Consider the following 17,365-nt stretch of genomic DNA (forward strand, 5'->3'; position numbering starts at 1 on the left):
TTTTTGGGTCCCATGCACTGTTCACGGGACCCGCAAGTACGGATTTCAGCAAATTTTTCTCTAAAACTGGGTCCCACGGTACTATTCACATATTTAAAAATTATTTTGCTACAGTGTTTTTAGTTTTCAGTTTTCAGTAATAAACGGTATCCAAACAAACCCTTTATATACATCAGAGAAAATAAAAAACTGTTTTTTTTTTTTTTTGTAATTTTGACCTCTCTCTCTCTCTCTCTCTCTCTCTCTCTCTCTCTCTCTCTCTCTCTCTCTCTCTCTCTCTCTCTCTCTCCTCTCTCTCTCTCTCTCTCTCTCTCTCTCTCTCTCTCTCTCTCTCTCTCTCTCTCTCTCTCTGTGTGCACGTTTAACGTTTGCTTGGAGGCTTAGCCATGCAAATCACAAAATTCAAGAAATTTGATATATATGTGTGTGTGTGTGGGCGCGCATGTGTGAGGTTCTAAATATTTAGGTATAAATGTTTAGGTTCTAAATGATTTAGTTGTTGGCAAATCTTATACATAAACTTGTCTAGAAATAGATCAAAGAGTCTATGAAGTTATATTAGACATTTCTCAAACTGTTATAAGTCATAATTTAATAACATACAAGCTACAAGTTTAGGAATTCAAAATCAGACTAGCTCAATCAATTAGGAGAATTTTCGATCAATCAAGAGTCGCAGATCATCAAAAATTAGCAAGCATAAAAAGTCCATAACTTGTACATTTGAAGTCCAAATCGTGATTTGTTCATTATATTATTTAAAAGACATTATAAACTAACACTAGGAAGGGTTTTTAGAGAGAGAATAGTGACTCTTGTGCCTTCTATTGTAGATCTAGGGTTTCTGTACCCAAAACTCTCTCAAATCTTCTACTGGCAATATTCTTTAAAAAAAGTCAAAATCTGGTACTGTAGAATTTGCATCCATATCATTCTAGTCATCAAATGTTAGAGATCTAAACCTTCAAAGGTGGTCTTTGGGTTATAGACTGGAGGTCTATGTGGGAGATCTAACGCGTGAATTGTAGGTTGTTATGATAGCAGATCCACATCAAAAAAATCTGTGGGGTTCAGAGCTAGATTGGATGATCTTAGTTAAGTTTACTATGAATAGTATATTCTTGACTATAAATTTCTGTTTGATATAGTAGATTGTTCTATTGGGATCATTCCCCTCAGGTTTTTTTTACTTTGAAAGTGGTTTGTTTCATTAGTTTTCCTAGGTTATCATACCTTGCGTTATTTAACAACTTGGCTATTAAATTAGGTTAAACATGGTGTTTTAAGGGTCTAGAAACTAACAAATATATATATATATATATATATATATATGTATGTATGTATGTATGTATGTGTGTGTGTGTGTGTGGGGGGGGGGGGTGGTTATCTTCAATGCTCTTCCTCCTCAAAGTATGTATTCCCACGTTGTTCACCAGCAATAAAACTTGGTGCATATATCTTGGTATAACCTAAAAGTCGATAAATCTCTAAGCTTTATGAAGAATGTGAAACCAAATTGTTTGACTTTATCTCTATCCATCTAGTATTGCACCCTTTTTTCTTTTTTTTGGAATTCCTTTTTGTTGTGGATTTCTTTTGGAGGGATTTTGACTTAAGAATTTTTCTTGTCATAGTCCACTACTTTACCAACTCTCAGTCTATAAAGTGTCTTAAAATGGTTACATTTTGGTCCAATGTGCTGTCTTGCCCAAGATCACTGGGCAAACGTGAAGTCACAAAAGTTACAAGAAAACAAACATGTTACTTTCTAAATGGAAAAAAAAAAAGATAAAAATAAAAATAAAAACTAAACACATTAGCCTTTGAGTGACAACCTCAAATTCACAAGGAATCCCTTGAATCCACAACGTGATAGGGTTTTAGAAACCACTAGAAAGAAATAGAAAAAGTCTATATTTTTTATAAATATGAAAAATTGAACTGCCCAGAATGCTATAATATATTTAAATAGTAAAAAAAAAATTAACCTAGGGCAACTAGGAAAACGCCCAGAAACCCTAATTCATGCTAGTCACATAATTAGGTGGCAAAATATTAATTTTTGCCAAAAATAGAAAAATTGAGACAATCACAAAAATTGAAAATACTGTTTCTAAGAGATGTCCCAAAACAGACAAGACCTTATTCTGACTTTTAAACTAAAGGTTATTAATGAAAAACAAATATTACTAAAACTAGCAAAAACAATGTTTTTGGGGCCTTAACGAAGGAATTCATCTAAATTTGGATGACCCTTGAGACTTGTCTCAAGTCTTGACCAAAATTTCATTCTTCAACCTGTCAAATTTTATGCAATTCCAACATTGTCGGCCCGATTACCTTGACCGTTCCAGAAAGATCTATGCTATCTATTCTACATCAAAAAGCTATATTCTTTTTCTTTTTCTTTTTTTCTTTTTTTAATCTCCACTTATACTACCAATCATTGAAGAATTGGTTTGATGCTTCACACGTTATTGACTATTAGAATCCTTATGAAGTTCCTACAAGGGAGGACAAAAAAATCTCCTGCCGCTCGACCCATCCTGTTTGTTCTACTTTATTCTATGCAAATTTTCGTTACCTCAAGAAGGGGAAAAAGGTGGGGAACTTGTTTTGCTTGCCTTACCCTATGTTGCCCTGCCCTATCCCATCCCAAATGTGTGTATGCATATTTTATATGGTATATATTTATATTATTTTTATATATACTATTCTAGTTTAATTATTTTTAAAACATTTTATTATTGTCTTCTAATCACGCCTCTATTTCATTCTTAACAGTCTCATTGTCATCCCTCCATTTTCTCTCCCATATTTATCTCATTAGCGATAGAGCTTCCTTTATAGGTATAGAAAAATGCCACCAACCCACACCTTACACCAATTTGCCTACTCCTGCACCATGCGGATTTTTCAGCCATAAAGTTGGGACGAGCTAGGCACCTCTATTGTCATCTCTAGTTCTTATAAAGTGAGCATTGCTAACACCCAAGACATAATTATTTTGCAAATTATTTGTTTAGAATTTAGGTTTAGTTTGTGGCTTTGGTATGGATTTTGGAAACTACTCCACTTTTTTCATATATTTTTTGGTAAAAGGAGAAATTAAGTTGAAATTTCTATCAGATTGGGTGCCACTGAAATCTTCTCTTGGGTAGAAATTGATACAACAATTGAGGGTTTCAATCTTCTAGTTTTAGAATTGGTTAGTAGTGCTTTTCTAAATATTTTTAAAAAAAATTAGATTTTTTTATTGAAAATTAAATCTAATGGTTTTTAATTTTGAGTATTAAAAAATTATATTTTTCAATGACTAACAAGAGTTTATGGAGTGAACTATCAACTATGAAAATAAAAGTTTTCTCAGGAAAAAGAAAAAGAAAAAACAATGATAATAAATGTGAACTTCAGGGATTAAAATGATATAAATGAAATTTTAAGGTTGAAAATAAAAATTAACACAAACCTAAAGATGTAATTTACATTTTTACCAAAAAGATATATATATATATATATATATATATATAAATTCAAATTTCTACTACTATATTGTAATGAAAATTGTTTCCATGATGTCAAATCTGTTATTCCTTATCGTGATGGATTTGGACAATTTTCGTAAAATCGTGAACCATAAAATCTTTACTTTAATTTTTTAACTTTTTTTTTTATTGAATTTTTTAATCTTTCTGTTCTTTATACATGTGATGTGATAGATTTGACAACTTCGTAACGTGTAAGTTGTATCTTTTATTTAATCGTTCTTCTTTTGCTAGCTCATTAGCCATGAAAGTTTCTTCATAACATGCTACCATATATTTCGGTGAATTGCTAAATTTGATATTCATCCCCATACATTTTTTCCACTATAAATAAGGTTTCACTTTCACCTTTTTTTACTACAAATGATATTGTACACATTACAGTATTACTAAACTTGATATATGTACCAATATTAAAGATGGTATGTACCTATTACTAAACATTAAACATGGTATGTAGTTATGTATGTGCCTATAAATTGTCTCATATAGTTCTCTTTGTTTAAGCTCCCACGTCCTTTTTTTTTTTTTTTTTTTTTTTTTTTTTTTTTTAAGGAGGATAATGCATTAACAACTAAAAGACCTCTAAACCAGAGGCAACAAACCGATCAAACAAAGTTCCAACAGAATCTAATCTAAGCAAAAATACAACATCAAAAGGGGGATCCATAAAAATAGTAAAATTCTGATCCATAATAGCTCCCCTTCGCGCTAGTGCATCGGCACATTTATTTGCCTTCCTATAGCAATGTTGGATTAGCAACCAGAACATCAATGCCATTTGCTTTCTCCAAGTCTTTCTTCAAAAGATCAACTACCAACTTTGCATCAAGCTCAAATATCACCGCTGGAATTTTAAGGGAGATACATAAGCAAATTCCATCTGTCTCTCTCTCTCTCTCTCTCTCTCTCTCTCTCGTTGGGTGCATTGCACCACGTGGGTCCAGCCCATACTTTGGCTTAGGTCATTAAATGAGCTTGTTACACAAGCTGCTGAGAAGCCAGCAAATTTAAAGGAGCTTCCTGGACAAGCTTGCCAAAAAGGAAGAGTAGAAGTTATATTTTTAATATACAAAAGTCAAGCCACGTTTGTGAAGATGTGTCCTACAAGCTAGGGAAGAATGAAAAAATTGAAGAAATATAAAGTAAGGCCATTGGCCATTAGGTGGAGTGAGAGTCCTAGAGAGAGTGAGAGTCCTAGAGAGAGTGAGGACTAAGGGTGAGTTTGGCATCAGATTTAAGTTTTAGTTTTTAACTTTTAATTTTTATGTACAGTTTTTTAAAACTTCATTTTTTTTTCTTGATTTTTCAAATTTTTTCAAGGTACACAGTGAGGAAAAAAGTAGTGAGTGAATAGAAAAAGAAATTATTTAGTGAAATCCAATGGTTTTTCCCTTCAAGAAGAAAGTGTTTTCCACATATATCTTTGTGTTTTAGTGTAGTTGTGCTTCCGCTGTGCTTGTTGAAATTTATTCTCACTTATATAAAAATTTTCCCAACAAGTAGAGCATATGTTCCATTGGGAGAAATGGCTGGAGAAGAAGGAAAGGTGTCAAGAAATAGGAATCGAGAAGTTTGACGGCATAGACTTTGGCTATCGGAAGATGCAAATCAAAGATTATTTGTGAAAGTTCAAATTAATGTGAAACACTAGAGTTTGTTTTGAGAACAAATTAAAAATTACGGCTAGATTGCTTTTACCCTAACTTATCAAAGTGCGGAATAAAAGTAAATAAGCGCAATATACCAATAACACTACTCTAAACCATATCCAACCACAATGAACAATAAAAGTAAAGCTTAAAGAGTAGGGAAGAGAGATGCAAACACAAGAGAACACCAAGATGTGTTATCGAAGAGGAAACCGAAAAACTCGGCAAAAAACTTCTCCACGACCCTCCAAGTTGAAATCGATCCACTAGTGAATATAGTTGGAGTATACAAATAACAAAAGATCCTCCAAGCCTAGTCTAATCCATGTACTTGAGCCCTCCAATCTCCTGCTACCAACAGACTTCTCGGAGTCTTGTCTTCACTAGCTTTTCGGATCCCACAATTCAACCCGATTACATCCACCACTAAATTGCTCCTTCCCATACTTCCCAATAGCACCAAAATTTCACTTAACACTCAAATTGGGTGTGGTAAGTGTTTGGGCTAAGAACATCTTAAGGATGTAGAGATGGAGAGGTAGGAGTAGAGGGAAAAAAAAATGTGTAGATGATTGTGGGTATAACAATCTCTAACTTTCAAGTGTATTTGCTAGGGTTTTCTCTCCGAAAAACACTCTTTACAATTCGTGGGTAATGAGGATATTTATAATGTAGGTAAAGAATTTGGTAAAACACTTTATCTTTTTGGCAAACAGAATGTTTTACGGATATCTCGCAAGATGGCATTTCTCGTGAGATGGCATTTCTCGCGAAGTACTCGCAAAATGATAGGTTGGCATGACTCTTTAGCTTCTAGCCATGTGCTTCACATGTGGCCTTTTCGTTGGTTGCTTTCTCACGAGCTAGTCGCAAACTTGTACTAATTCATGTTTGACACTTGATTCTTCACCAATCTCTCACACTCATTCCTTACAAATAAATCTAGATACATACAAGAAAATTATTGAAGAAATTACTATTAAATTTGGCATGGAATTAGAGCCAACAAATGCTAGTTGGAAATCACAACTTTACAATATGTATGGGAAGAAATTACATCTTCCTCTTTTGGGGAAGAAGCCAGATGGTATGAAAGACGAAGAATGGAATCGTCTTGATAGACAGGTGCTAGTAGTTATATGATTAACTCTGTCAAGATCAGTTATACACAACTTTGTGAAGGAAAAGACTACAATGGATCTAATGAAGACTTTTTCTAGCATTTATGAAAAACCTTTGGCTAACAACAAGGTGCATCTGATGAAGAAGTTGTTTAATTTGGAAGATGGTGGAAGGTACTCTTGTGGCACAACATCTAAATGAGTTTAATACCATCATAAATCAATTGTCCTCTATGGAGATTGATTTTGATGATGAGATTCGTTTATTGAATGCTTTAGCTTTTTTTCCAAACAGTTGGGAGGCCATGAGAATGGCAGTGAGCAATTCCGCGGGGAAAAACAAATTCAAATATAATGATATTTGAGATTCGATTCTGAGCAAGGAGGATTGCAGGAGAGATGTAGGTATAAATAATGCACAAGATCAAGCTCTTGTCACATAGACTAGGGGTAGAAATAAAAGTAGAGAGCCTGATGATCAGGCTAAATTTAATGACAGGTCACAATCAAAAAGTAGATCTTAGTTTAATGAGATGAGAGCATGCTTCCATTGTGGGAAAAATGGCCACATAAAAAGAAACTATTTAGCATTGAAATAAAGAACAAACTGAAGAAAAGATGAAAAGAATGCTGCAGTAGTTATGATTGATGAGGATGTTGTGATGCTCTCACTTGAAGAGAAAAAGTGTGAGCATGTTGCTAAGAATGATGTTTAGTGGGTTGTTGATTCAACAGCCTCCCACCATGTTATCCCTACAAAAGAGTTGTTTACCACATACAAAGTAGGTGACTTTGGTGTTGTAAAGATGGGTAACTCTAGTTATTCAAAATTTTGAGAGTTGGTGATGTGTGCATTAAGACCAACGTTGGTTTCACGTTGATATTAAAGGATGTACAACATGTTCAAGATTTGAGGATGAATGTGTTTTCTACATTGGCTATGGATCGAGCGGGTTATTGTAACCATCTTGGTAATGGAAGATGGAAAATTTCTAAAGGATTATTGGTTGTTGCAAGAGGGCATGCTTGTTGCGATATGTACAAGACTCATATGAAGGCCTATAAGAAGAAGTTCAATGCAAACAATTTTTTTTTTTTTTAGAAAACTCCATAGTTGAGAGTTGGAGTTAATGGTATTGCAATCAAGAGAGTAAAATTCTCTCTACCTAACAATGCTTCAAACGAGGAAGTGATATTTGATGAAAAATTTCATGATGCTAGGAATAATGATGAAGTGAAAGACTGTGAAGGTCTTGAGCAAGGGGAACAATATCCTCCACTAGAAATTGTTGAACCTCTTGAAAGGATGTGTACTGAAGAACATTGAGTAGTTAGTTTCGAGAATATTTGGGCTTCTGATAAGGGGGAGCCAAGAAATTGGATTAATGATATCCAATGCGAACTAAATTCTTTGAGAAAGAAATGTATTGAGGTTGTTGAGATTTTCTCAATGTTAGTGAAGATAATGAAAAAGGTTGAGCATGGTCTTAGCTTGACTAGCATAAACAATAAGGGTGGAGGGATGGAAAAGTGGGAGGATAGAAAATGGTGGGAGGATGGAAAAGTTGGTGGATAGAAAAGATATTAATTTCTCTTTTTTTTGTTTGGTTGAGAGTGGAAAAATGAAGGAATGAAAATAGTGAGTTTGTATAAATTTACTCATATACCCTTGTTAAAATATATGAACAATTAAAACAAAAAAGTGACAAACAAATAAAAAAAATAAAAAGCAATCACCCTATTTATTAAAAAATAAAAATCATGTTCCAAAAAAAATCATGTCTAGTTAAAAAAAAAAAAAAAAAAAAAAAAAAAAAAAAAACCAACAACAACAACGTCTTGGAAAAAAAAGAAAAAGCATGTTAAACTACCAATTTTCCCAAAAGTTTAAACTGTTAAGAAATGGTGAATTTAATCATTTAACCATAAGTCTAACACTCCCCCTCACTTGTGGGCCTAAACTTTCCCTTTATAAGTGAGGGCCCAACAAGTGGGAATTTAACATTTTAAATGGGAGGTAGAGTAAAACCAGAGATCGAACTCAGAATCTCCTACTCTAATACCATGTTAAACTACCGATTCTCCCAAAAATTTAAACTGTTAGGAAATGATGAATTTAATCATTTAACCATAAGTCTAATAAAGCAATGTCCAGTTGTCACAAAAAAAAAAAAAAAAAAAAAAAAAAAAAAAAAAACTGGACATGGGTATTTTTGGTTCATCAAGCACCCCCATTTTCCCTCTTCAGTTTTCTCTCCATTTTGGAGAGAAAACTTTTTGGTGGACCCAGGCCCACCATTTATTTTCCTTTCCTCCTACCCAACTAAACACACTCAAAAAAGTTTTCCTTCTCATTTTCTCTCCAAAGTTTTCCATCTATCTTATTTCACCTCCAAACAAACACACCCTAACTAAAGAATTGAGTTGAAAATCTCCTTCTTAAGTGGGTTGGAGGGGGAGATTGTTTGGTACATTGCACCACATGGATCAACCCACACTTTGGCTTAGCTCATTAAATGATCTTGTTACATAAGCTGTGGAGAAGTCAACAAATTTAAAGGAGCTTCTTGGACAAGCTTGCCAAAAAGGAAGAGTAGAAGGCATATTTTTATGTACAAAAGTCAAGCCTCATTTATAAAGATTTTACTATTGTCTTGTGAGTGTCCTACAAGCTAGAGAAGAAAGAAAAATGAAAGTTCAAAAACATGTATAAACACCCTTGAACGTTTAGACCCCCAAATTACAACTTAACCAATTCAAGCATTATGTCAAACAACAAGTGTGCGGAAACTTAACATAAGCTATAATATGGAATTGGTTAAAAACTATCTAAGCCAAATTAAAACACAATCCACAGCAGATAATAAAAAGGCAAAGATAGAGAGAAAGAAAGATGCAAACACAAAGACAACACGCGATGTGTTATCGAAGAGGAAACCGAAGCCCTCGGCGTAAAACCTCTCCATCGCCCTCCAAGCGGTAAACAATCCACTAGAAAATACAGTTGGGATACATGGACAACAATAGACCCTCCAAGCCTAATCTACCCAGTGCACCTAAGCCCTCCAAGCTTCTTGTTCCAACGAGGTTGCGCCGAACCTTTTTCTTTTCTAGCTTCCCGGATTCCGCTACTAGACCGTAGCATCAACCAATGAAGATTGGTTCCTTCCTAACTGCTTCCCAGAAATCCAAACAGCTCTCTCACAGTAATGATAATGGTGAGAATCAGGTTTGGTATAATGCCTCTCAAGGATTTGACAATGGAGAGGAAGAGAGTTGAGGAATTTGAAGAGACTCTAATGTATAGATTGTTGGTGAATCAATCTTGTTTTTCTTTAGGGTTTCTCTCTCAAAATTCTCTCTGGAAGCTCTCTTACAATCGTGGGTAAAAGGGGTATTTATACTGGAGTGGGAGAGGAATGTGAAACGTCAGGTTTTACAAAACAAGGGTGGCTCGCGGCTTGACCTCGCGTCTTGACTAAGTCGCGAGATCCAGTCGCGAGATAACCGTATGGCCAGTTGTCCTGTTTTGTCCTGTAGTGCTCCAACTTGCATGACTGTTCACCTTCCAGCATGCTTGGCACGTGTGCTGCGTCTGGCGGCTTGCAGCCGCGAGTCACCCGCGAGGCCAAGCCTCGAGTCTCTGTTTTCTTGCACACTCTTGAGCAATCTTCACTCTATCTCACTCACTACCCTTACATCAAACCCACCTAAATACAGGGTTACTAAATGCTGAATTACAAGCAAATTTGGCACGGAATAAAGCCAATTAGATGGTTGAATAAATTCAACCTTACAAAAAAGATGAAGACATATAAAGTAAGACCATTCGGCCATTTGGTGTAGTGAGAGTCCTAAAGAGAGCAGGGACAAAGGGCAGTCCTAAAGAACTACATGTGTGAGAGCAAGCAAAAGAGAAGAGAAAACAGAAAGTATGAGAAAATTGTGAGAGATGCATAGTAAGGCAGAGAATAGTGAGTGAAAAGAAAAACCGAGTTTTTCTTTGCTCAAGTTGTATCTCTAAGTGTTGTAATCTCTATTTAATATAATGAAATTATTTGAAGTTTGTCCTGTAGTTTTTCTCATCAAAGAGAAAGGGTTTTCTATGTAAATATTTGCGTTCTTGTGTGGTTGTACTTCCGCTGTACTTGCTGAAATTTATTCCCACTTATATAGAATTTTTCCCAACATCTCTCTCTCTCTCTCTCTCTCAAAGAGTGTTTAGACACATAAACATAAGCATGAATGCAAAAGAGATGGAGGTGACTCTGATCAAGAAAGAGGTGGTGACAGTGCTGTTGCCAAAGAATGAGGACCATTGGTTACCACTCTCTAACCTAGACTTTTGCATTTTACATCCATTAGATTTCAGTATCTTCTTTTGTTATAAGAAGCCCACTTGTAAAGACAATTGGACCTTTGTGGCCATGATTGAGGTTCTCAAAAAGGCCTTGAAAGAAGCTTTAGTGCCCTTCTATGCCCTTGCTAGTGAGAAAGTGCCAAACTCCATGGGTGAGCATAAGTTTCACTGCAACAATCGTGGAGTTGACTTCACTGACGCTTTTGCAAATATAGAGCTTCAAAAACTCAATTTGTATGAACCTGATGAGACCATTGGCTGCAAACTTGTACCCAAGAAGAAGAATGGCATGCTGGCTGTCCAGGTTTGCCAAAAGTTTAGAAAATTAACGTGTTATTGTTTTAAAAAATGCATAGCTGAACTAATATGAAAATAAAAATGCTAAAGCTTTCACCTATTTTAATACAAAAGCTTAAAGCATTCTTATCGGCCATATCAAAAATCATATGTATTTTTGCAGAAAATCCAACTTTTTCTATTTTACATAACTATTTTTTAAAAATACACATATCAAATTATCTATTTTATTGTCTATTTTATTAAAAATATTAATTTCTCTTAATTTTTTTAATTGTTTCTCTCTTCACACACAACAAACATTCAATCTCTTCATTCATCCTAGAAAAGTGTAAATACAACACACACACATACAAAAACAAAACACACACACATAGAGATGCATATTTTTTTGGACAAGAGATGCATATTTTTTGTATGGTTATCTTAGCTAGAATGGATTTGGACTAGAGATGCATATTTTTTTCAAAAACAAAACACACACACATACAACACAAAGTCGCACTACTAACTCCACTTAAAAGTTAAGGTAACTTTTAAGAGAGATTGAAGTAAGATATATTACACAAATACACTTTCTTAAGTAATGTAAGACAATTACCTAAACTTATATGAGTTCTTTTAAGAGTTAGTTGGCCAAATTTTGCATTTATGCCATTTTGCATAAACTAATGCAAGTTCTCTTATGCATTAATAAATATAATTGATGTCCCATGAAAAAACATATAAATATATATATATATATATATATATATATATGAATTACTTGTTTATGATTGACAACATATCTCTAATTTTATAATATCTCTAAAATAACTCAACCATATTTTTTTTCACCTAAAAATTAAAGTTCAAAGTTTTTGAAGCACTAATATTCTATGACAAAATATAACTTTCCAACCATTAATTTAATATCATAAAAAGAAAAAAAGCAAAATAAAATGAAAATTTTTATCAAATTATAATAATGAGAGGGATCCAAAAATTTTCACAATCTTTTTTATAATTGTTGATATTGTACGTTATAATTAAGATAACATTACTTTCACCTGGATCCATTATTGACACTACTTTTAAAAAAAATACATGGATCATGAAATTTAAAAAAAAAAAAATCTTAGCCATATATTTGTTGATAAAATAAATAATAGACTGGAATATTTATAAAATTATGCCCATTGAGGTCTCAAAGTCAAAGTGTACATTATTTTGGATATTTCAAAGAGTATAGTAATGTATACTATATGATTTAATATACACTCTTTACAAATAAATGTGTCATCAATCATATAAAAGTTGTTCAAACATTTATTAAGTTGTTCAAGAGATACCAATAAACATTCAGATACTTAAGTACATAAACTTTATTTTAGTAAATTTGGTAATAATTTAACATTTTCCTATTAATGAAATAATAAACATACAAAATGCAACAAGGAGTACGTTTTTTGTTTTCAATAAAACTAGATACACAACAAATTTCACAATTAGTATTATGCAATTAAAGTGATGTCTAAACATCAAAAAAAAAAAAAAAAAAAAGTGATGTCTATGGTACCCCTATGTAAAAAATGATATTGCACTAATCACAATTTGCCACCTCAAATACCATTAAAAATATGATAATTTTTTTTTTTTTTTGTGAAACATTGTTTCACCCTTCTCCCCCCTACCCCCCCCCCCCCCAAGGTTTTGCTGAAACTAACACCATGAAACCTACTTGTAGGCAACTGGGTTCAAATGTGGTGGTCTTGTGGTGGCATGCACATTTGACCATCAGATGGTAGATGCATACTTGGCAGGCATGTTTCTTGTTTCATGCGCTGAGATCGCTCAATCTAAACCCTTTTCTTCACTACCAACTTTCAACCGTGAGATGCTCAATCCTCGACATCCCGTTTCCTTTGATCCTTCCCTTCACAACTTGTATGTCCCCATCACTATGTTCAACCCTTCCAATGATCCAGAACCTAGTGCCAACCATTTCGAAAACCGCATATGCTTAGTTAAGGCAGACATAATTAACCAACTCCAATCACAAGCCAGCACCAAGGAAAGCAAAAGGACTAAACTAGAGTCTTTCAATGCACTTTTGTGGAAAATTAGCGCCAAAAGTGCTAAAAACAAAAGGGTATCAAAATTGGGTATTGTTGTTGATGGCAAGACAATGCTTAGCTTTGGAGACAAAGAGAAAACATCTCTAATGTCTTCTTACTTTGGAAATGTGTTGTCTATTCCCTATGATACTAAGAAAATTGATGAGCTTATTGAAAAACCATTGAGTTGGGTGGCTAATGAAGTTCATGGATTTTTGGAAGGTGCAAAGACTAAAGAACATTTCTTGGATTTGATAGATTGGGTGGAGGCTCATCGTCCAGTGCAAAGTTTGGCAAAGGTATATAGTAGTGGCAACAAAGAAGGTCCAGCTTTGGTGGTTTCATCAGGACAACATTTTCCAATATCAAAGGTGGATTTTGGGTGGGGAAAGAGTGCATTTGGGTCATTCTATTTTCCATGGGGTGGGAATGTTGGGTACGTGATGCCAATACCAAGTCCATCTGGTAATGGTGATTGGGTGGTGTACATGCACATGTTGAAAAGGGAACTGGAGTCGATAGAATGTGAGGCTGCACATGTGTTTAAACCTTGCACTTCAGATTGTCTAAATTGACATTTATCATTGCCTCCAATTATGCAATCACAGTACAAACATAAACTTGTATTTTTCAAATGTGTGGAGTGAGGCAATCATTAGTGTGATTATTAGTGAAACTAGTAATTCTCCATTCATATGTGCAAGATTGGTTGAAGACAGTTTAGCATTTGACACATTAAAAAATTACTTTAATACACCATTTCACAACCTTCTCCCCTGCCCTGCCCCCCAACCTCCACCACCATAAAACCCAAAATCGCAATCTAGCGCCACCAAAAATTAATCCACAACCACCACCAAAATTGCAACCCACCATCATCCATCCACTACCCCAAGCCTTCACAAAACCCAAATCAAATAAAAAATTCATCTCAAAACATATATAATAAAATAAATCCATAAAACCCAAACAAAAAAACCTCATCACTGATTTGAGAAATTCAAGGCGGAGCAAGGTGTCTATGGCCATGGAGAAAACCACAAATCTAATGGACAAACAAAAAAAAAAAAAAAAAAAAAAAAACCAAATTTGAAAAGAGAAACCAGACAAAAGTCTGAGCTTCCACAAATCTAAGAAAAAAAAAAACCGTTGCCACTTAATTGTATCCATGCCACCAACCACCCAAGTGGTTAAGGCTGCAAATATAGACTTGGAAGAGGAGAGAGGCATCCAGAAAAGTAAATTAAAAATAAATAAATTGATTCAAATGAGAGAGAGAGAGAGAGAGAGAGAGAGAGAGAGAGAGAGAGAGAAGAGGAGAGCGGCAGAAGTGAAAGGATAAGAAAAAAAAAATAGAACACGCTAGGGTACCCTTCTATGGTTCTAAAAAAATTTAAGGAACATATTTGTTGACGTCTGGTGTACTAAATGCTTGGCAAATCTGATGCGGATGCTCTAAATTATGTTTCACATAGCTCATATTGTTTATGCTTCCTCAGCCTCACCTAGTTTCATACACTACTCTTATTTTTTCCACCATCTCTCTCACACACAAAACACCTAATGGTTTAAAAGCTTTGATGGTGACTGTGACCAAAAAGCTGGTGGTGGTAGCAAAGTTGCCAAAGCAGAATCATTGGCAACCACTGTCAACCTTAGACATGGGTTTTATATATATGCCGGCAATGAATTACAGTTTCTTCTTTTTGTTTCAAGAAGCCCATGGTTGAGGTCCACCTTTAAAGACAACTGGACCTCTAAGTCCATGGTAGAGATCCTCAAGAAGGCATTGGCAGAAACTCTGGGGTGCCATACTACACCTGTGCTAATTGAGATAGTGCCAAATGTTTAAACTATTGTTACAAAATAGTGAATTTAATCATTCTAATTATTATCAAATAGGTAACAAGATAGTAGAACATCTTTTATAATAAAAAAATCTCATTGAGTTTGATAGCAAATGAAGTTCATGGAATTGTGGAAGGTGCAATGATTGAGAATCATTGCTTGGATTTGATAGATGGGCAAAGGCCCATCGTTTGGTGCTTAGTTTTGTCAAAGATATACGTCATTGACAATAAAGAAGGTCCTGCTCTTGTGGTTTCATCTGGTTTGAGTTTCCCACTATCAAAGGTGAATTTTGTGATGGGGAAGGTCGGCAATGGCTGGCGTCAAGTTATTTCCCGGCATTGGTGGGAATGCGGTTTGTGGTGCCAATATTAAACCCTTCTAACAATGGTGATTGGGTGTTATACATGCATCTCTCCAAAGGGGAATTGGAGTTGATAGAGCATGAGGCTAGTCATGTGTTTAGCCCTTTGATGAGAGCCTTCATTTTGTATGGGTTTTTCTTTTTTAATTCAATAATTATAATAATTTGGAGAAATTTGAATTTTGGTTTTCGTTAGTAAAGCCAAGAATATTAAACTACTTTGGGTGAGTTACGTATTACTAAACTACTTTAAAGAAAATAATAAGAATTTGTGTTTTGATTTGCTTCCTTAAAAATATTTTATATTCAAATGCATATACATATACAGATAAAAGTTTGTTCACAAGATAACAGATATTTATGCTATTGTATTTAAATTAAATGAAAACTCTTAAATACTATCAGATTGCTTTGGAGATTCCAATGAATGATTAATGATCATGCCTTATGCGTTGTCTCAATAGTACTTTATAAACTTTTTTTTATAGGGCTACTTTTTTTTCTTTTTTTCTTTTTTGGATAAGATTTGATAGGATTACTTAAAAAACTTGGTTGTTTGATTCGTTAGTTATTATGCAATCATGTCTCTTGTATTTCACTTCTTGCCGTTTAGTAACTTTAGCTTCATTCTACATTCGCTTTCTTAAATTTGTGAGCAGTATGGTCCCTATTTCCATTCGTTGCTAAATCCATCATTGTGTGTTGTTATGTCAAACTTTAGTCTAAAATAATAATGATTTTTAAAAAAATTATATATTGTTCAACGCCCACTATTTTCCTATGCTGCAATATTGTTGAACTATACATGCCAGCGCAGCACTATTTCATAAAGCAAAAGGAATAAGTTTTGGGCCAAGTTCATCCTAAAGCCCAATTTTCCATCTAACAACAACAGTTCGTCTTAAGCCCTAAATACTCCATACATTTTGGATTGGGCTAATGGCCCGATACTTCACACAACCTATATATTTTTTACATCATGTAATGGTCTCAACTGTCATGGGCTTTTTCATTTCTTCACCTCATGAATTGGGCCATGGCTCATATTATTATCAAAATCATGTGATGGGCTCATGGGCCATATCTCTCTTGCCTCATAGTTCGGCTCAAAACCCCTTATTTTTTATGGGAGTTGAATTTGCACAATAGTAAACCTCCAAACCCTCACCAGAACCTTAGGCTTAAGAGAGGCCTCTAGATTATAGTGTCATAATTTTCCTTTTTAATAAAAAAATTAATAAGTTTGTTTTAAAGACATGGATTAATAGGAGAGTAACCTATTTTGTAGGCATTTTAAATAGAGTTGGAGATATATTTTTACCAAATTGTTTTCAAGTTTTTTTTCCAATTAAACGTAAGGTTTAAGAGTATTTCTGAATCACATAAAAGTTCAATCCAAAAAAGATAATCTTCTTATAAATAGTATGTATATATATACACACGCTAGTCTCATCACACGCGCTTTGAGCTTGCGATGAGCCTTTTTTTATTTTTTGGGTCTAGGGTCAATATTTTTCTTTTCTTTTCTTTTTTTAATTTTGGATAAGTTTGTTTTGAAAATATGAATTAGTTGGAAAAGTGTCTTATTTTGTAGGAATTTTAAGTGAAATTAGAGATATATTTTTGCGGAGTAGTTGTTGTTGTTGTTGTTGTTTTTTTTTTTTTTTTTTGGTGTTAAATCTAAAGTTTAGGAATATTTTTATACTAGATAAAAATCCAATCCAAAAAGGAGAATCCTCTTTTATATATATATATATATATATATATAAGTTTTTTGATAAACTAATAGTATATATTAATTTAAAGTTTAGATCTTTATGCTACTTTAGTAGTTATGAAATAACTTAATTAAAATTGATTTTTAAAGAATATTTAATTTATTTGAAAGTTTAGTATAGGAATAGAATGGTTAAGAAAAAATTTATTATTCTTTCTTTTTCTCCCTCCTCCTCAGCATTCTTTTAAAAAATAAGATAAGATAAACTATCATTCCTTTAAATGAAAGGAATGTAAAATATTGATTTCATCCCTATAATGAAAAGTAACAAATAAAATGTGAAGGGTATAAAAATAAACTCAACA

The 17,365-nt window shown here is 33.8% G+C and overlaps 1 protein-coding gene across 1 annotated transcript; it reads left to right on the forward strand.

Moving 5' to 3' along the window:
- Window positions 1–6,391: 6,391 nt before the first annotated feature.
- LOC115991365 (shikimate O-hydroxycinnamoyltransferase-like) lies at window positions 6,392–13,668 on the forward strand. Its single transcript, XM_031115068.1, has 3 exons — window positions 6,392–6,492; window positions 10,535–10,982; window positions 12,702–13,668. The coding sequence occupies exons 1-3, from the start codon at window positions 6,392–6,394 to the stop codon at window positions 13,644–13,646; spliced, it is 1,494 nt and encodes a 497-aa protein (XP_030970928.1). The 3' UTR covers window positions 13,647–13,668.
- Window positions 13,669–17,365: the final 3,697 nt, after the last annotated feature.

Source organism: Quercus lobata, chromosome 5 (assembly GCF_001633185.2).
Source record: "Quercus lobata isolate SW786 chromosome 5, ValleyOak3.0 Primary Assembly, whole genome shotgun sequence".
Classification (NCBI taxonomy): Eukaryota; Viridiplantae; Streptophyta; class Magnoliopsida; order Fagales; family Fagaceae; genus Quercus; species Quercus lobata.